The 21,260-nt window shown below is 35.4% G+C and overlaps 1 protein-coding gene across 1 annotated transcript; it reads right to left on the bottom strand.

Annotated features, from left to right (window-relative positions):
- Nucleotides 1-1,844: 1,844 nt before the first annotated feature.
- On the bottom strand, nucleotides 1,845-21,152 carry LOC120629187 (pyridoxal-dependent decarboxylase domain-containing protein 1). Its single transcript, XM_039898026.1, has 15 exons — nucleotides 21,017-21,152; nucleotides 20,503-20,936; nucleotides 17,749-17,855; nucleotides 16,606-16,737; nucleotides 15,581-15,795; nucleotides 15,157-15,228; nucleotides 14,590-14,649; nucleotides 13,704-13,895; nucleotides 11,781-11,825; nucleotides 10,615-10,743; nucleotides 8,925-9,144; nucleotides 7,982-8,132; nucleotides 6,056-6,177; nucleotides 5,266-5,437; nucleotides 1,845-4,565 (listed from the first exon to the last, which is right to left on the bottom strand). Exons 1-15 carry the CDS (start codon nucleotides 21,086-21,088, stop codon nucleotides 4,487-4,489), a joined length of 2,202 nt encoding a protein of 733 aa, XP_039753960.1. The 5' UTR covers nucleotides 21,089-21,152; the 3' UTR covers nucleotides 1,845-4,486.
- Nucleotides 21,153-21,260: the final 108 nt, after the last annotated feature.

Below are 21,260 nucleotides of genomic sequence, written 5' to 3'. Positions count from 1 at the left end.
GTGTGGTGAACATGAATGTTTTCCAGTGTCTGGGTGTTTATCTGTATATTATAAGTATTTATGTGTATTATATTCATAAAAAAATATTCAGCTCAGCTATCTCAGTACCCATAACACAAGTTACGCTTACTTTGGGGCTAGATGGCGATGTGTGTACCTATTGTCGTAGTATATTTATTATTATTATTATTATTATTATACGCACACTGCTAAGGCAGTAGTCTGTACCTAGGGCTTGTAAGTAACTTCTAAGTTTTAATCGGATTAAAAGGCGTCGGCACAAATTAGTCTATATTTTTTTGTGTTATGACTCAATAATTGGGGCTTATAAGGTTTTCCACTTACCATCATTTTTTCGTCAATTATTACTTCGAAAAAAAAACCGCGTAAACATGATTTCTCAACCATTTTCAGCAAACCCGCCCAAGTTAGATCACGTGATATGAACACAATCCCTTACGAATCCTAGCAGAAAAAGTGCCCGGTTCTTGTAAATGTAATATGACTGGGCACTTATAGAATACACTCCTGATCACTGATGAGTAAATTTGATCTGCTATTTTACTAAATAAATACCCCAGCATACCGCGTCACAACACTCGCTGCGCTATTTCTTCGGTTGCTCGGCTCCTAAGGTTCGTAGTGTGATGTTAAATAGTAGTTATTCGATCCCCAAGAATTTGATTAGGTAATGCAAAAAAATTATCAAATCCACTGCCAGTTGAAACCGGAGATTGGCGATTAAAACGAATAAAAAAATACTTTTTAATATTTATTATTAGTATAGATAGAGACGTAAACTATATTATGGGTTTGAGTTGAGCACTCAGATTAATAAAATAATAAACAATCTTCTCATAACATTGCATAACTTTATTTTTCTTTTCATTAACTTAAATAATTACAAATCACAATAAATGTATTATTTGATTGAATCAGGTTGTATCACTATTAATTATTATATATATATAATATTTTAATTTTTCATATTCCTTTATTATGGTGTACAGTAAAAAAAGCATAATACTTAATTAACCGATGTTTTAATAAGAAAGTCAAAAAATAAAAATAAAATAAGACAGCAATTATAAATAACCATTATAAAAGGCTAGAATTTAAAAGGAAAGAATTAAGATTGGAAGGTGGTGGTGATTAAACTGTCAAATAAATATTTGAGTTTTTCAGCGAGTTCACATATGTATTTTATAGAATTTCATCGCAGGTGACATTGTAATGAAGGGCTAAAATGTAGAGAAATATAAAAAGTAAGTGGTGCGATATGATCCAGTTATTGCAGTTAGCAATTCTCAAAATTCTCTTGGGTAGCTTCTACTAGTGGAACTATGTCCCTTGTAAATACAATCAAGTCAAAATAGAGAATTATAATAATATTATAAACAATGATAAGATGTCATAAGCATAAAGAATTGTATCCTACAGCTATCTCACGGAGACTGTTACAACCTCGGTTGTATTAGTAGACCAACAAAGCAATTTGTAGACTGGGGTGCTAATTATCTAATATTAATTACGATTTATATGGTATAGAAAAAGCGCCATCTAGCGGAAGGATTCTCGGAAGGCAGGTTCCTCCGAGAAGAGCCGGCAAGAAACTCAGCAGATTGCTCTTTTTCAACATCATGTAACAGTTTACATTCATTGCTTCCAAGCAGCCTTGTCGTTAAGAAATTCATGAATTGTATAGTAACCTCGATTCATTAAATGTGTTTAAACACATTGTTGAAACTTATGCATAGGCAGGTCTAAAATTGCGTTGGGAATCATATTATAAAAGCACGTACCTACTCAATTCCACAAATGACTTCTGCACCTTTCGCAAACGGTATGCAGATGTCATTAATTCATGTCCGTTGTATGTATGATTTTATTAGGTTTTAATAATTTCTGAAAGATCTTTAGACTGAAATATTTTTATTACTTCAATATTGTTTACATAATAAGACATTTAAGAAAAAATGGAGTATAGATGAATGAGAAAATTTCACACTAGGCAGTGTAAGTACCTATGTAAGGTACTTACACTGCTTAGTACAAAAAAATTTGCGTGCAGAACACCTACTGTCTCCGTGATATAGATACACAATACAACACTGATAAATAATGATTAAATAAGGAAATAATAAATCAGTATATATAGTTTATATATTAATTAGAAACTTATGAATTAACATGCACCAAAATTGACCACTCCGAAGTGAAAATGTAATCTTTTCATTTACAGGTATGTCGCGACTTGCCACATTTTTTGATGATCTGTATCGACCTGTATAATCAATCGTAGATTATAAAACGCAATCAAAACTTCCTTATGAAAGAGTTACTATGTTATACTCGCTCTTAAAAGAAGCTTTTATATATACACTATCGAAAGTTTAAATCAATCAATTGCGAGAGACAGAGATATTTTAGACAAAAAATTCAAATGTAATGAAAATATTGTTTACATTATTAAGAAATTCTGACAAAAGTATCTAATAATATAAAATCGTTCTAAGACTAATTTTGACGAAGTCTAATTACGCTTTATAGATCCCAGCCTTAACCTCGCTCGTTTCGATTTTCGTGAGTTAGTTCATCAGTTCGAAAGCGCGTAAAGAAGATTTTTTCTTAAACTTCTTCTTAAGACTCTTTTTTAATAAGGGTCCTAACCTATAAACCTATATTTGGAATATAATTTGAACTAAAACACCTTAAATAATTAAAAGTAATCACACGTAGTAATGTGTATAACGCGCTATAGCCGTAGCCGGTTTACTTATGGATCATTGAAATCATCCTCAGTATTATTAGTTAAGGTTTCTGTAAACTCTTGTTAATTTCCATTCCATTAAGTAAAATAAAAATTATATTTTCGAATATTAACCACGGCAAGCTCGCGATCGTTGGGTTGCTTGAAACACTCTAACGTAAAAGGAATATGGACCTAATGGTATTCGTTTTACAGTCTCAATTTCTCTTAACCTGTTTTTTTACTGTAACGTTAAATGCTGTAGAAGTGTGAATGAAAATGAGCTTTAAAACTAGATAATTAAATACCATTTTACTTTGACGTTACAGATTATATACAACCGAAACCAACCTTTTATCGGGCGCGTATATATTACATTAATCTTTATGGGTACGATTCAAATTGTTACATAAACAATAAACATATAAGTCGAAAACTCACGACAGTGGATTTTACATTATTTGGGTCTTAAATTTAGCTACGCTGTAGACAGTGGCATAGTTGGAAATATTTACGAAATTATAAATTTACAAAAAATCCCGTTAAATTTTGTTTTATCTTCCATGTGTTAACGAGACGTTAATCATTTCTAATAATAATAAATTAAGGCATTACTTAGTATAGTTAACATTAATTTTTGTGTTTCCAAGCCTAGTGGACTTTTTTAATCTAAGTTAAAACTATTTACTATTCTACAATAGTATATTCTACGCCATAATATAAAAGCTAAAATAACTACAGCTGTAGTAATCACATGAATAGTTAAATAGATTAGAAAAAATACAATAGATTCACTATTGTATTTTTTTTAATTTAGTTTTATTTTCTATACGCACGACCATGTTAGAGGGTGTTGCTATTTTTTTATTTATTTTTTCCTTTTTAATTAGTACAGATGCGTCAACAAAAATACTTAAGTTTTTTTCGTGATCAGGGGGGGGGAAGATATATTCTATATAAATATTTACATTTATTATAGTAACTACAATTATTGCTAGCATATTATTATAGGAATACGTTTAAGTATACAATATACGTGGACAAAACTATCGATTTATTAAATCGTTCTCTCGGCTGCCTTGCCTTATAATTTTCTTATTCACTATCACAATGTTATTTTCAATTTTAGCACGCCGCAATAGGGTTCATTTTATTGCACTGTTTCAGACCATATAGCATATCAGACCTTATTGCATAACTTTACGGTTGATTATCATTTGCACAACTTCAATCTCATATGAAAAAAAAACTTGCCTTATGTTGTTTCATACACGAAAAGAGAATTTGGCCATTATAAGCCTTCTCGGAGATAAATAAATAAGCTTGCTATTCTAAACCACATACATTAAGAAATATGATGGCCATCAATTGAAGATCAGATTTGTATGTGTAAGGACATTGGTTTCCTATTGCATTTCCTTAGACTTTATTTATATACTCATAAGGTTGATTATCATTTATAAATGGATAATGGATTTGTATGTGTGATTGTTGTAATTCCTTTTTTTTGTCATTCTAGACGTTATTTGCTTCGATATAAACATGCTTATCGCTTAACGTTTGAACTATAGATACCTATGTATAAGTGAGGTAAATCACTAGTAATAATACTATACAGTTGCCTTTCTCCTTTTTGTTATGCAACTTAAGACTTTATAAAGTACACTATAAGGTAGCTTATCGTTTATACAATAGGTTCGTATGGATGCGTGTGTGAGGCGACTCACTGGTGTAATGCTATTTGTGTTCTTGCTGAGTTGGCCGCGAGGGAGAATGCGCACGCGCAGGTTCTTCCGTCTCTTTCTTTTGTACGCGTCTGTGAATAAAATAAAGATGATAAGCATGTATAAAAACCTCCAGTTTTTTTGCTATTCGAAAGCTTATTGCATTTGTTTTTTAGCCGACCGGTCAAGTTAGAGTCGGACTCGGGTTTTAATTGTGTTTTTTTCTTCAATCTTTTAATATTATTACCACCACTATATCTAAGAAAACCATGATAATGAATACGCTCTCATGAGCTTTCTGTTTGCGTATAGATCGGCCACAAAAGAGCAACATGGTGAAGTTCCCCAGCACACTCACTGATGTATATCCTGGAATAAAGAGTGTAAAAAAACTGATAAACAGGCAACACTGCGTCGGTGCTTTTAACCCTATGGTTATTATATAACTAGGCTGTGTTAACCAACTTCTATGTGTTAAACAGGCAACATGGAGCTAGTGCTGTAAACCCGACAATTATTTAATTAGTCGGTGCTAACCAACTTGTATATGTTGAAATAAACTGATAAACAGGCAACACTGAGCCGGTGGTTTAAGCCCGATGTTTATATAACTAGGCTGTGTTAACTAACTTTTATATATTAATCAGACAACATGCTGGTGCTGCAAACCCGACAATTATTTAACTAGTAGCTGCTAACAAACCTGTATGTGTTGTAAAAAACTGTTAAACAGGCAACATTGAGCCTGTCCTTTAAATATAACGATTCTTTAACGAGGCTGTGTTAACCAACCTGTATATGTCTTCAGTGGTCTGTAACGTCCCGTTAGCCAATAACAACCGTCGGCCAGCGGGAGGCGCGGGCGGAGCCCACCATGACACTACGCGGCCCACAACTGGGACTCGCCGTAACAAGCCTTCCTGCCACGCTTCGCGGGCTAATTCCTCCTGTGCCGCTGTTATGCCTGTGAAAAAGATTTTTTTTAAAGTAATAATATTGATAGACCAACTAGTGTAGTGTATTTTATAAATTTAAAAATTCATATAATTTTTTTAAAATTTTGTATGACTTTTTCATATCACGTCATTCAATGCGGCTTGGACAGTCTATGGGATCGCTCCGTAAATTGTCCTCATCAATATAAGCAGAGTACCACTATGGTACACAATATTAATATCATGTTTTATGTAATTTTTCATTCATTTTTGTTATAACATATGGATGAAAATGAATTAAAGATGATCCATAAATTATGTAGTCCCATCTAGTTAGTGTGGCCCTGCCGTATTAACAAGATGAAAAAATAAAAAAAAATTATCTCTTAGATCTGCCCCAGCTATGTCCGCGTTTAATACACTACCTATTATACATGTTAAGTCATAAACTCCTTTTCTCTCTCAAACACTATTAGGGTATTCAGGCGCTGTGTTGTATTTGATTCAGTCAGTCAGTCAGACAGTCAGTCACAAAAGTTATGAAAAATTGAAATTGACAGTTACGCTCTGTATATTTCCTACCTTTTGTTGTAATAAATGTGAGTGTCATAAACCTTGAGCTACGTGTAGTAGACAAAAGCACTAACCTTTTTTGACAACCTCCGTCATATCAACAAGAGCTTTTGAATTGTTCTCGACATCCTTCCCCGCCGATATCACTAGATCCAGCAATTCCTCAACATCTGTGTCTGCCGTCACCATGCCAAATCTGCAAAGTAATACGTTACGTAAAATATAGAATACTAGCTGACTATAAAAAAGCTTTTAAAACAATATTTTTAACTCTATATGGGAAGCACTAGCTCAGAATAATATACACAGTGTCTACATTAACATCATCAAAGATGGGTATGTTAAAAGCGTAAGAAGAGTGAAGCTAGAGACTTGGAATTGGAGGGATTGGATTGCAATTGGATCAGTATTTCAAGTCGAAAGAGGAGCTAATAAAGGCGACCCACTCTCACCTACGACTTTCATAGCAGTACTAGAAGACAGTTTTCAAAACACTGAAATGGGACAACCTAGGAATTAGCGTTCTTACACCACTTGGTACAAACGGTAACACCACTCCGATTTGCCGTCGACATGGTCTTGTTTACTGAATATTGTGCGGAACTGCAATGAATGTACAAACACTACAAGACGCTAGCAGAAATGAAGGCCTAGAAATCATATTTCTATTTATATATGGACGACATAGAAATAGAATATGTAGAAGATTTTGTCTATTTAGGAAAACAGATCTTTCTCAAACCGCAAAATACTCTCGAAGAAGTGGAAAGAAGAGTGGAGAGTATTAGGTATTGGATAGAAACAGGCGTTTCTTTATGGAAATCCATGATAATTAAGCCTAATTTGCTCCGCGAAAAGCAGGAGAATCTGTGTGGTGTAATTTATAAATTCTTCAATACTTATACCCCACACCAAACAGATCTTCGGCAATGTACCCTCTACGCACGTTTCAAAAACATTTCATAATTTTTCGAAAGAAGAGGATCAAAAACATTTAATAGATATTGGTCACTAAGAGATGTATTTAAGTCAGTTACCTTTATGGCGCTCAATCCTGGACCCACACCGACAAAACAAAAAACAAATTGATAACCAGCCAAAGAACGATGGAGCGTAGCTTACTGAACATTAATACAATTCAAAAGTTTAACTCATTAGATATCAGAGCAGAAAAGAAAGTCATAGAATTTTGGTCACTTGCGCTGAAACTAAAATGACAATGGGCCAGACCCATAGCCAGGCTAACTGAGGATGTGTGGACTAATAAAGCAACAATATGGACTGGCCCTAAAGGGAAAAAAAAACGAGGCAGACCCAAATCCAAAAGGGGAGGCGATATCTGCAGGATAGCAGGGACAGACAGGGTAAAGAAAGCCTCGCAACGAGGATCCTGGGTTCTCATCCACACACGACAAATGAAATAAAAATATATAAATAATGAATTATAGTAATAATTACAACAACAAATACATAAATTACAAAAAATGAGTAAAATAATCGCTAATTACAAAAAGAAAATATTTATATATTATTGTGACAATATAAAGATATTATGTTAAAAAACAACTTCACGGCAATCAAAATGAATAAATACTTAACAAGCAGACTTATTTGCATATTTTGTATGTAATGGAGCTCATAAACAAATGTTAATTTCATATATTTGTGATGACAAATAAATGGCTATTTTATTTTACAGTATACTGTTGTAGCTGTTATCCGAGACTTCGGAATGCCAAAAAACTTGGTCTAAAGCCAAATTTTTGCTGTTGGCTTGGTACTCCCGACTACGTTATCGTTTACGGAGGGACAAGTGGTGCCGGGCTAGGCTAGAGTGGTATTCCAGCCCAAGGAACCGATGACCTTGAAAAATTGTAGGAATATGTTTGACAAGGCGAAGGGTTATTTGTAGTAGCGCCCTCTCGGAAAAGAAAAAAGATTCAGTAATCGACGCAAATTGCTAGATCGATTGATTGATTCATAGCCGAATGTTCTCTCACCTCACACAAGCCATCCCGTCTTCTCCATCTCCACAAGAGAAGGCACCGTCAGTGGCTCTTAAAGTTTCAACTAGCTGTTTGTTTAAATTGTTCAGTTCTTCTTGCGGTGCTTCGTCCCAACCTGGAGGTATGTAGCGTACACCGCCGAGGCCTAAGGAATAATTTTACATTTTTTTTTATTAATTCATAAGATGCTCACGTTGATGACTTTTACTGTGTAATGAGGAAGAGATCTGCATCTTTGATGAGCAGGATTCGCGGCAGCAGCAACAGCATTTTGCAAACACTAATTGGAAAGCTAAATAACCCGTTCAGGAGGCACTGGGTGGGTTTACATACATACACACACTGAGCAAATAGTCATTATTCATTGTAATTTTTATTTTATTTTCGTCTTTTAATTTTATATTTTTGACATGTCATTTGAATAAATTTATACTGTAATTTAAATTTTTGATTCGATATTGCATATTAAGTAACACTAATTGTTGTTTTAAATGAATTAATATGTTCTTTGCCTGAAATAAAGAAATAATAATTATTATTATTATAAGACTAGCAGTTTCAACATCAATTCAACCAATTGACGTCCACTGTTGGACATAGGTCTTTTGTGGGGAGTTCCAAAATTCACTGTCCCGGGCCGCTTGTTTCAAGCGGCTCCCAGCAAGTCGATTGAAGTCTTTCGTCCACCTTGTCGGAAGTCCAACGCTGCGTTTACCGGTGTGAGGTCGCTATTCCAGCACCTTGGGACCCCAACGTCCATCGGTTCTCCGAGCTATGTGCCCCACCCATTGTTCTTTAGCTTCGCAACTCTTTGAGCTACGTCGGTAACTCTAGTTCTTCTACGGATCTCGTAGAGATACTCCAAGCATAGCTGTTTCGCCATCGCCCGCTAAGGGGCAATACTTTTGCATTTATAATATTAATTAGGAAATCTTACCCGCCCATCCAGGCACGTGCACCAAGGTCAAACAGGGATGCTCCTTCACACTTTGCTGGAACGGCTCCCGTAAAGCTACTGTCGCGTGCAGTACGTGTAACTGTCCTTCTAGAACGCTCGCCCACGCTTCCACGCGGTCTTCCTCTAGAAGAGAACCTTCTAGAGGGCAGTATCGCAGGACTACGCCGTGAGCTTCCGTTTCGCATACTTCTATGCTGATCTGAGAGGAATAACTTTATCTAAACACTACTGCCTTGCCAACACATAGTTTAAACAGCTCCGTAGTTTTTTTTTTTTTATAACATAAACATTTGTAAAAGTGTTTGAGACTATAGTGTATTGAAAAATCTATAAAGTGTAATATTAATAACGATGAAAACTAATCTTTAATGGATAAAATGTGTATTGTCATGAGTGTCGTGTCGTCACGCTCAGGTAGTCCTGAGCGAGATGTGCACGACAATATAAAGTTTGAATCAGACTGTACTTAAATAAAAATGACATGTTATCTTACTTCAAGTTAGAACATATATGACTACTAGCGGAACCAACCGCCACCTGTCGGGTTAATTTGTGAATCTAAACCATCCAGGATACCAAAAAATTCATTAAAATCGGTCCAGCCGTCTACGAGGAGTTCAGTGACATACACACGCACACAAGATTAGTATGGTTCAAATAAATAAATAAATATACTACGACAATACACACATCGCCATCTAGCCCAAAAGTAAGCTTAGCTTGTGTTATGGGAACTAAGATGACTGATGAATATTTTTATGAGTAATATACATAAATACTTAGAATATACATATACCATACCCAGACACTGAAAAATATTCACGCTCATCACACAAACATTTTCCAGCCGTGAAAATCTAACCCACGGCCTTGGACTCCCAAACTGCGCCAATCGGCCGTCATTGTCGTCAATCGGTTTAATACCATAATGTTTAATCAACTAAGACTTCATGTTTACTGTATCTCCAGTGCAGTTCCATACACTCTCTGAGCAAATAATATACTAAGAATATAAAAACATTTATTGTAACAAAATATTAAAAGCTTGTGATAAAAATAATACTTTAACTAAATCCTCTAAATTACTCCTCGCGATTGTATTTTTACTGTCGAAACAAAAATCGAAACGATACCAACTCTATTAAACAGGGGTAAACTTCTATTGTCAGTCGACAACCTTGTCAGTGGATATAACCTGGGTATATAAATTCTAATACTATCAATTCAGCCACAACCCGAATTCCGCGAGAAATGTTATAAGGGTTTATAAGATTATAAGGTCCGTTAAAAAAAAACAACTAAGCAAAATATAACTGTGCGATAAAAAGTATAACTGCAAAATCGGACACTTTCGTTGTTAGATATGGAATATCTAGGACATTGATTATTGTTTACACAGATCAAAGACACAGATTTGTAATTTTTAAACCTTATTGTTTGACCACCTACCCCTTTTCTTTGTTTTTTCCTTTTACGCCTTTGGTTGCCTGAAAGAAATCGCTATGTAGCGATAAGGCCATCAAATTGTACTCTCTTGCTCTGTATTTATATCTCCGTAACTACTTTTTTTCTTTGGTGTACAATAAAAGTGTGTTCTTTCATTCATTCATTCATTCAGACTTATGGGAAGACTGTTTATTTACGGCGCGAATCGTTCTTAAGTTCTTACCATATCGGCTTCCCTCTGTAGAACCTGTCCCAGCCAGGAGTTCAGTTTGTCGTAGTAGGGCGGTGGTTTGTCCACATCTGGCGGTGCGAATTGGAAAGCCACGCAGGCGGACGCTTGCGATATTGCTTCCTGGAAACATCACAAGTCAGTAATGACGCCAGGTCCTACAAAATATGTCAAAACCAGTGGCGTGCAAAGAGGGTATGCACAGGGTATGCGGATGATATTAAATGAAGAAAATCTCCAGTACGGGTTATGAAATAGCCCTGCACACTGCGCCGGTAGGCGCAAAAATATGTTTAAGTTACTAGCAATTATTTATCACGAAATTATTTTTAAAATAAACTGATACTTATACAACGTGTTATTTAATTACGACATACTGTACGTACAAATATTAAATGAAAACAAGCATTATATATTTTACATACAAAATAATTTAAAACATTCCAAGTGTTCACCTTCGACAACCCTATTTAAAGATAAAAGACCGACACGTGCATAGTAAATACGCTACGCGAGCGTACCTGATAAAGTGATGACCAGTAAGCGACAACTAGTTCTAGTAAACAAGTGCGATCAATATGTATTGAGCAACAAATTCAAAATTCTAATTCAAATTCAAAATTTATTTTTCATGTAGGCCTATCACAGGCACTTATGAAGCGTTCATACATGTGTTTACATAATTGTAAGGGGAGGGTGATAACTTTGTTCGCCAAATTATTATCAAAATTAAGCTTAATTTGCTATACTCCGCGAAAAGCGAATCTGTGTGGTGTAATTTATAATTTCTTCAATACTTATACTCCACACCATACTTGGTGTGGACAATACTTATACTCCACACCATACTTGGTGTGGAGTATAAGTATTGACTGCTTTTCGCGGAGTATAGCAAATTAAGCTTAGTTTTGATAATATATCATAGATTTCCGCAAAGTAACGCCTGCTTCTATCCAATTTGTTCGCCAACTTAAACCTAAAGCTACGAGGGTTCCAAACGCGCCCTGGTCTAAGAAGAGCCCACAACAAACTTAGCCGGGTAGTTTTTTTTTTTGTTATCACCATCTCACAAATTATTAAGCTATGAAGCTAGAGCGAGACTGTTAGACGCGAGAATATTAGATGTTAAAAACTAAGTTAATTATTTTGATAATACTTACCACATAGTCAACGTTCGGAGGTTCATCACCACCAGGCCGATCGCTCTAAAAAGATTAACAAACTATTTAATTTCAAAATCTCAACGTGTTCATATCGGAAATAATTAAAGTCAATTTTCTTTACTTGTCTTATTAAGTCAAACTAGCGACTTCGTCCGCGAATGAGTCGACTTAAAAAAATAGTCATATATCCAATATAAATGATTCTAAGATTCCAATATAAATGAATCGTAGCTATCGATAGCGATCGATTTAAAGCCCCCTGTTGAAACCACCTGTATACTAAATTTCATGTAAATCGTTGGAGTCGATTTCGAGATTCCAATAATATATGTTTATCGATAAAACACGAATAAAATGACATTTTCTTAAAATGAATCCTAGCTAGATCGATTTATCGCTCCCGAAACCCCCAACTAAACTTCATGAAAATCGTTGGAGCCGATTCCGAGATTCCAATTATATATATTCAAGAATTGCTCGTTTAAAATATAAGATTCAATTCTTTTTCGTAAAGTCTATTTTCAAATTGTTAAGAAAGCAATAGAAACAAACACACAAAAATTTTATAGTAAACATATACGGACCAAAGTGGCCTAGCATCGCCCATGCTAGGCCACTTTGGTCCGTATATGTTTACACTTATCTCACAATTATCTCCCCGGGGAAAGGATAAAACTTTCACATAGCTTGATCAACTCTCAGAGCACAACATGTGGAAATAATATCCAAATAATATATATGTGTAATAATAAACGGGGGTAAACTTCTCCTATTCCATGTTCCCGTGCTTTAGCAGGTGGACACTTTAATTATATAATTAAACAAAGTTAAAGTCAAAAATATCTTTATTCAAGTAGGCCCATAGGTGGCACTTTTCATGCGTACATAAGAATTACACGGTAGTGAGATGATGGCGATAACCACATTCGTAAACTTAAAACTAAAGCTACGAGGGTTGCAAACGCGTCCTGGTCTAAGAAGAAGCCCACAACAAATTTAGCCGGGTGTTTTTTTTTTGTTATCACCATCTCACAATGTCATTTAAAATTATTAGAAGAGCTAGTGGTTAGAGCAATAATTTACACCCAAGCTTGAATGAAAATGAATTTTATGTAACCTAGTATATTGCACTGTAAGTTTATTCTTACTTCTAATGTTTAAATTATTGCAGTCACATTTTTTCTTAAATTAAGAAATGTTTTTATGGATATAATCGGGGGATATCATTTTTGTCTCCTGTCTTTGCTAGACCTGCTGAAGGCAAGAGTAAAACCATCGTCTATCTACAGCAGTTGATCTCTATCGCCACGTGATGACGTCGACGATGATGATGACACTGTCCTGAGTCGTGAACCACGAGATCAAAAGCTTCGACCAACTGTATCGCTACTTCTCCTTTCTTATCGCTGTGTCTGTATTTGTTTCGTATATTTAAAAAAAGAACTTTTTTCTACAGACCCATATCCGATTTATCACTTCACTTCCTCTGCGGTATGGTTGCCTGGTAGAGATCGATATTTAGCGGTCATCATCACATCAACCCATTACCGGCCCTTTATGGGGCACGGGTCTCCTCCCACAATGAGAAGGGGTCCACCACGCTGGCCCAGTGCGGATTGGTGGACTCCACACAACTTTGAGAACATTATGTAGAACTCTCAAGCTTGCTCACGATGATATCCTGCACCGTTGAAGCAAGTGATATTTTAATTACTTAAAACGCACATAACTTAAAAAGTGGGGTGCGTGCTGGGATTCGAACTCGGGCCCCCGAAAGTGAAGTCTACCTGCTACCCAATGCGCTATCACAGCTTCTTTGATTTTGTTATAATGGCCGCCAATTGTACAAATAAAAGTGTACAATTGGCGGCCATATAATGTGTCTTTTTTATTTTTTTTATACAGTACTTGTGTACTTACTAAAAGCCGTAAGTCAGCACTGGCTATTAACGCCCGCGCGGCTCTGGCGGAGCGAAAGGCGGCGACAATCCGCCTAGTAAGTCTGTTCTCGCCTGCGGCTCGTGCGCACGTCCACAGAGGCAACGCGGCCAGTCGCGCCGAGCCCGCCGTCAGCCCAGCCAGCGCGGCTAAAGCGATTTCTCTACTACCTGCCTGAAGAGTAAATAAACTTTAATTTATTTAGTGCACATTTAGAGAAACAGCTGCCATCGCGCGCTCTTTATTTCTAATTAACATTGCTGTTTTTTGGCTATTATCGTTTTTGTTTTTTTTTTATTTTTCTTTTATTTATTCCTCTATAAGTTAGCCCTTGACTCCAATCTCACCTGGGTAAGGGATGACGCAGTCTAAGACGGTAGCGGGTTAACCTGCTAGGGAGTATGGTTGTCATCACACCCCTAATCGGTATCTACGAGACATCGCACCGAAACACTAAATCGCTTAGCGGCACATCTTTGTCGGTAGGTTGGTAACTAGCCACGCCTGAAGCCTCCCACCAGACCAGACCAGGGAAAATTCAGAAATTAATTTCCAAATTTCCCGGGACCTCCTACTTAAATTCACAGCGCTCACCGTTGCGCCAAGGAGGTCGCCAAATCCAGAATTCCATTTAATATCTCTTTTCGATAAACCAAATAGATATTTTTATGCTTTAAGTAGTCAAAAAAAACTGTTAAAAATATCATCAATTTCATGAAAAAACACAAACCAAGAGTTCGAATGCTGGGAGACTCAGAAACATGTACTGAATTTCTGTTAGTGTTTGTTATCATGTCGCTTACATAAAGGTCCTGCGAACAAACTGTCGTAATTGTAAAAAAAAAAACTTTTAAACTATACGACTTACCGGATTTACTCCTTTGGAATGATCGTTTGCTGTAATACTTTCTGGTATTTTATAAAATGTCTGAAATATTACTAAAGAAATTATCCTATAATATTATTTCACAAAAATTTTTTAAACTACAACCGTGATTTCTTAAATATATTCAAATTCAAAATTTCATTATTCATGTAGGCCTATCACAGGCACTTATGAAGCGTCATACACATTGGTTTACATAATTGTAAGGGGATGGTGATTACTTCGTTCGTCTTAAACCTACAGCTACGAGGGTTCCAAACGTGTTCCAACTCCCCTGGAGCCCACAACAAACTTAGCCGGGTAATGTTTTTTTTAAATATTATCGTGTTGAACTATATTTAAGAAATCTTATAATCTTATTATATAAAAAAAAGTTTTAAAAGAACCGCTAGATTTTTTAATACTAAAAATAAAAATGCATTAAAAAATTTAATGCGTTTTTATTGCACTACACACAAAGGTGTAGCCTTTCAAAGGGCGCTGAAAAATATCATTTTAGTCGAGAGTTTTCTTAAAATCTCCTTTCTGAAACATTTTTGAAAAGGATACAACAGTCGGTAATCCCGGCACACCAAACCAGGGCCCCGGCGTTAATGTAAGAGAGTCTGCTATGCTGTATTTCTGAAAAAAAGGAATGAGGTAAAATTGTCCATATTAATCAACATAATACACATAGTATATATATTTATATTGCTATATCAAAGCTAAATTACTTTAATAATGTATGTTTTTATTATTCTATGTATATGATAATAATAGAAACATACTTTATACTAAAAAAATAATGAAATTTAGCCGACGGAAACGATTCAAATAAGTAATTATGGCAATATACAAATAAATTATCTTTGCCCATAGCTTGCGGGCCAATGAAAGATGAGCCAACTGCTTTCAATCGACTTTCTTATTAAAGAACTCATAAGTTCTATAAAAAACATCTGACATAGAATATCAACTATTATCATTAACGTACCTGTCCTCTAGGTAAAGCTACGGGAAGCGCAAGTGCGTGGCCTCTGACGTGTAGATGCACGTTGCGTTTAGTGCAAAGCGCGGCGAGGGCCGCGAGTGGCGTGCCCCAACCTAGTGGCGGCCCCCCCACTTCACCCAGAACCAGGAGGGGGGTGCGATTAGCTGCTACGTCCTCCTCGCAGAGACGATCCAGCGCTTCCAGATCCAAACTCTTACCTGAAGTTAAATCATCAGAAGTGGGATCATATTCGTTTCAAAGTGATCTTAAGTGGCAATGATTTTAACGATCCTCGGAATCCAGTACTCGACTGCCAAGGTAGTCTAGTGGTTAGCTACTTCGACTTACCTGACTCTGAGAAGAAGTCTCAGAAGAGTCGCCCATAAAATACGGTTACTATATCTTTATACTATTTGAACATCACACTAGGAAAAATATCGATATAAGTATTTAATTTTTTTCTTTGTTATAATATTTTTTTGTTGTATTAATACAAAGAAAAAATCAAGTATCAAATAGGAAATATTTCCAATCGCTTCACCGTCGTCGTCACTGAATCAAACTCCTGAAATTTACAGTTGTAAGCTATTTTCTCCTTCTATTTCTACGCTTAACGATGTAAAGATTTCTATATCGCGAAATTGATATCAATATAATTATAACAATTGAATATTGACACTTTAAAGTTTAGGACATTCATTTCTATTCACACGCTTATTTCTAGTTTAAAAGAAGAAGAAGAAACTTAAAGAAAAGTAACATTAAGGTATACAGTAAACAATGTAGATATGCAAAGGCGACCTTATTGCTGTAAGCAATCTCTTACAGGCAACCTTTGTAGAAAGGACTTACAGCAAGAGTACGGGATGGTGCCAAGAGTGTTTTAATATATACACAAAATGTATATTGTATAAAAATACATAGATAATTTAAATAAATAAACGTAATATATAAATAAATTAAATTTAGAATAAATTTTCACATTCTTTAACAGTATGAAAATAGTGGACTCAAAACAAACGTCTTACCTGAAGAATCCACGGGCACGGGTCGAACGCAGGCGAGCGGCAAGCCGAGCTGTCGACACAAATGCTGAACCACGCCCAAAGGGCTCGCCACGCAACTGTATATCGAGGGGAGGCGGTTCGCGAACGCTAATGCTGAAAATATAATGTAACTTTAAGAGCTTAGGTGAGATGGCGGGACAGACTGGCTATTGGCTATACATGGTGACACGCAGAGGACTTAAAACTGCAGTGGTGAATGCTATGATGACCTGGCGAGTAATCCTGTAAAGTTTGGTGACGATCGGAGCACTCCTAAATTTAAACTGTCAAACTGTCAAATACAGCTTTTATTTACTATGACGATATTCTATTGTTGGGTGTACATGGGTGTAGATAATGATCTTCACCCGCTCGAGAAGAGAATAGAAGAGAATGATTACGGAGATAAATAAATGATTTAATATATTATGAGACTTAAATTAAAAATTTAATGATGTAATTATATTGTTTAAATAAAATAAAGTAAAATCTAGCCTGGCGAAGCGGGCTGGGTACGCTAGTAAACTATAATCTATAAAGCATAACTTAATGCAGCTAAAAGAAAATGTTTATACAATAGGGTAGTTTCACAAATATTACCGAGCAAAAAGATACAAGTTAAACAAAGATCATCGTTTACTGGAAACTACTTATACTGACATATTTTTTATCAAGTAGAATTTTAATTTTTTCTTAAAAATAAACTTAGATTTAGCTTCTTTTATATCAGATGGCAGTTTATTATAAATCTGTGCTCTCTCAAAAATAATATTTTTGTTGCCATAAGTATTAGTTCGAGGTTTGTATACAATAAGAGGTTATTTGCCCGTCGAAAAGCCCGTTTTTGTACTTGAATTTTTTCGTAAACTTTATTTTAGAATGTATGTCTTTATTTAGTATTTTCCGAATGTATAAACCAATCCCCAGAAAAGGCAATTTGGGAGATCATAACTTCAAAATTTTCTTAAATGTAGTCTTTTGGAGGGTTTCAGCAGTAGTTAGCTTTTTTTTTTTTTTAAAGAGTGTAGTTAAAGGAATTCCGTTAGACCAGGCGTACGTCTACACTCTTACTAATATCGTCAGTGCAGTGTCAGTATATATTGGAAAAATTTAAGGATTTTATACCTCCATCTTCTAAATACCGGGGATATCTATGGTGGAGCAACATCTTTGTAACACGGACTAAGCCTTCTAACTGTTCTTGGTGATAATAAGCATTATAGTCTTCCAACCTGTAACCAAAAAAATAACAATATAAATAATGTTTATTTACTTATTAACAATGCTAAATTATATAAATTAAAACAACACTATTAAAAACTTATAATTAAAAAAAAAAAAACATTTTACCGCTTGCTAGGCTTTTGAATGCACAAGCAACCGGCGATTAGGGTCCAGAGTGAGGAATCTCCCCACAATACACGCCGTTTCAAGGCCTATATCCGACCCTTGAGCCAACAACCAAGCGAAGGCTTAAGAAGCCTTCGCTTGGTTGTTGGATTTTGGTCGAAGCTTTTCGCGAGAAGAAAATTGACAAACTACTATCGGAACAATAACGGTCGATTCAACACTCCACATGGCGGTAATCTCGTGAGCGTTACGTTACTTAGTTATTGTTACGAATGTAAGTAGTCTGTGTGTTGCACGGATTTTGATTTGTTAGATTCTGTCTATAGTAGACAGATAATAAACGGAGAGGCAAGAAGTTGCTGGATAAAAGCACATAGGATGTGGAAATGCCTACAAAGACCCATCTAACCTGTGGTTGATATGATAATGATAGGGGAAGGATACCCTTTAAGCTGTAAAAATTAAACAAATAAGAATGATATATCATTTAAAATTAAATTAATAATAAATATACTACAACAATACATACATTGCCATCAATCCCCAAAGTGTAGCTTGTGAATAATATATATAAATACTTATAATATACATATAAGCAACCAGACAATGAAAAACATTCATGTTCATCACACAAACATTTTCCAGTTGTGAGAATTGAACCACAGCCTTGAACGCAGAAAGCAGGGTTGTTGCCCACTGTGCCAATCGGCCGTCAAAGTTGAAAAACCTTCATTGTCATTTTGTCATAAAGTGGGTCAAGTTTAAAAAAAAAACTTTACCATACCTTTACAATAATTGAAATTTCTCCACACCATTTGTTATCAATTACCTTGAGTTTCAATTAAATCGGATTAGATTATTTATTGCTTGTAAAATGTTTGTACACTAACAAGGTGGATAGTCTGATAACAATCTACCTGTGGATGTTTATGTGGTAGACAATAGCTGACAAATCTTGGTTTGCCTACACATTGCAGGATTGGCAAGACAGGATCTTTTCTTATTGATTTTTATTTTGTATATGATAACCTTGATAAGTATTCTTCACACAATACACCAATTTCCATCACAAGTTATGGGGTCTCAGCACTTATTTTTTTGTTTTTCCCTGCAGTGTCAACTAGATTTTTTCGTTGATATCCATTACGCTGCGATGGGCACTACGGATTTAAGTGGGCGGTCCCATGTTCTATTCCCAGCAGGAGAATTTATAATTTCAAAATTTTCTCTGATCTATCTGGTGGTAGGCTTCTGCCGTAGCTAGTTACCACCCAACCGACAAAGAAGTATTCTGGTACAATGTTGAGTAGAAACTGAATAGGGGTATGAGTTTTATATAACTGCCAAAACCTTGACAGGTTAGCCTGTTCCCATCTTAGACAGCATCATCACTTCCCGACAGGTGAGATTGCAGTCAAGGGCTAACTTGTAGTGGAATAAAAAAAATATATAAATTATTTTCTAGAACGAAATAAAATAATCAACTGATTAGATGACAGTTGGTGATTCATTTTTAACTGGATATATGCAAAGGAATGTGTGTATAAGAAAAACCTGCTAAATGCATTTGTAAACTAAAATATTGATACTTTTCTTTAGTCAAATCAATTATGGAATAATGATTGTAGTTAGGACCTTACTACCATTCTATCCTGCATCATCAGGTGAGATTGTAGTGGAGGGCTAACTTATAGAACAAAACAATGAATTCTACAATTTGATGTAATTAAACTTAAACATTATAATCTACTATGACTCCAATATAGCTCCAAGCTACATATACACTTAATTTTTTAATAAAAGCATCAATTCCATCTCGCTCAGATCTTCAGTGAGAAAATAAATACATAAATAATAACTTAAAAACTGAAACATTTTTGATGTGACTATGCACAGCATCAAGGTAGGTAGATTAGTCCTAGTCCTAGATTATGACCATGATCTCTTATAATATGTGGAAATTATGCAAGCTAGTTGACATGTTTTATAAATTTATCATGAGTTACACAAAATACATAAAACACATATTATGAGACTATCATGAACTGGTTTGGAAGCTATTGTAACAAATGGCAATTCTATAGCTATACTGTGCTAAACTTAAAATTAATATCTCATATTATCTTATAATATTAGATGGATAACAAGAGATAAAAAACATAGTAAAAATATATTGTTGCCAATTCTGGTGTACACAAATCTCTTAACTAAACCAAATGTACAGGACTAAAAGTTATTCAGATTCATAGAAATTCTACATTCATGCAGATCCATCACAAGCACCTATGAAGCATTCATACATATTAGTTTCAATTACTGTTAGGTATAACTACTTTTGTTAGCTTAAAGATTAACTTTTTTTTTGTTATTACAATCCTTTATACACATTATGTATGTATATAATATTACTATACTTTTCACAATGTATCCTGAAGAATAGGATAGCACTATTTTTTTAGATTCAATATAGTTTAATTTAGAGGTAGGTTTACAAGATAATTGGATTAAGAGTACAAACTTTAAACTTACCTAAACAGATATGACATCCATCGTGTAGTTTCACTGGCTATGTAGCCCCCTAATTTGGAAGCATGGCTCCGTTCTAATCTTGCGAACAAAGCCGCAATACTGTGCGATAGAATCGCCGCTCGAGTCACAGCATCCGTCGGGAGTAAAGGAGGTTCCATACTCTCACAGCTGGGGTCAGTTTTCATCACTATGTCTTCCAAAACTTTTAAAATTTCGTCCATTGGCGTTTCATCTGGCTCAAAGAAACCAGGAATAGTTTTACGCGGCTCCTTTTTGTTCATCTCTGGAGCATCGGGGAAGTTCACTTCAGCATCTTGGGAGTTAACTTCAGCATCCTGGGGGTTTAGCACAGCGTCCTGGGCATTCACTCCAGCTTCTAGCCTACCAACTACTTCGGAAACTTGGAATTCCAGCCCTCCAAACGGTCGCCGGTCCTACGAAAAACCATTAAGTTGTAATGAGCTGGAACAACTTGATGAATGGGAACTGTATAGACAAAGGATCTCATTTTTACCGTTGAAGATGTGATTTCATCTTCGGAACTGGGTTTCTTGGAGTCCATTCCGGAAGCCGGTGGATCTTCCATGCTGCGTGGCGTATTTTTTCGAAAATTTACGACACCGGACAAGAATTTGTAAACGTCACTCCAATGTTTTGACAGTCTATAGTTATAGAGTTTGACATTGTGATGAAGTTTCAAGTTGGTTGCTAGTTATGTTATTAGCATAGTCATAGCATGATCATAGCCCATAGAGTAT

This window comes from Pararge aegeria, chromosome 14 (assembly GCF_905163445.1).
Source record: "Pararge aegeria chromosome 14, ilParAegt1.1, whole genome shotgun sequence".
In the NCBI taxonomy this organism is placed as follows: domain Eukaryota; kingdom Metazoa; phylum Arthropoda; class Insecta; order Lepidoptera; family Nymphalidae; genus Pararge; species Pararge aegeria.
The sequence above is the reverse complement of the archived record's forward strand: the minus strand, read 5'-3'. Positions and strand labels throughout refer to the sequence as shown.

Coding starts and splice junctions, on each gene's coding strand:
- LOC120629187 (XM_039898026.1), bottom strand. CDS start 21,088: ATGGAAGATCCACCGGCTTCCGGAATGGACTCCAAGAAACCCAGTTCC. Junction 8,133..8,924: donor GCACGTGCCTGGATGGGCGG/GTAAGATTTCCT, acceptor ATTATTCCTTAG/GCCTCGGCGGTGTACGCTAC. Junction 5,438..6,055: donor GACGGAGGTTGTCAAAAAAG/GTTAGTGCTTTT, acceptor TCTTTTTCACAG/GCATAACAGCGGCACAGGAG.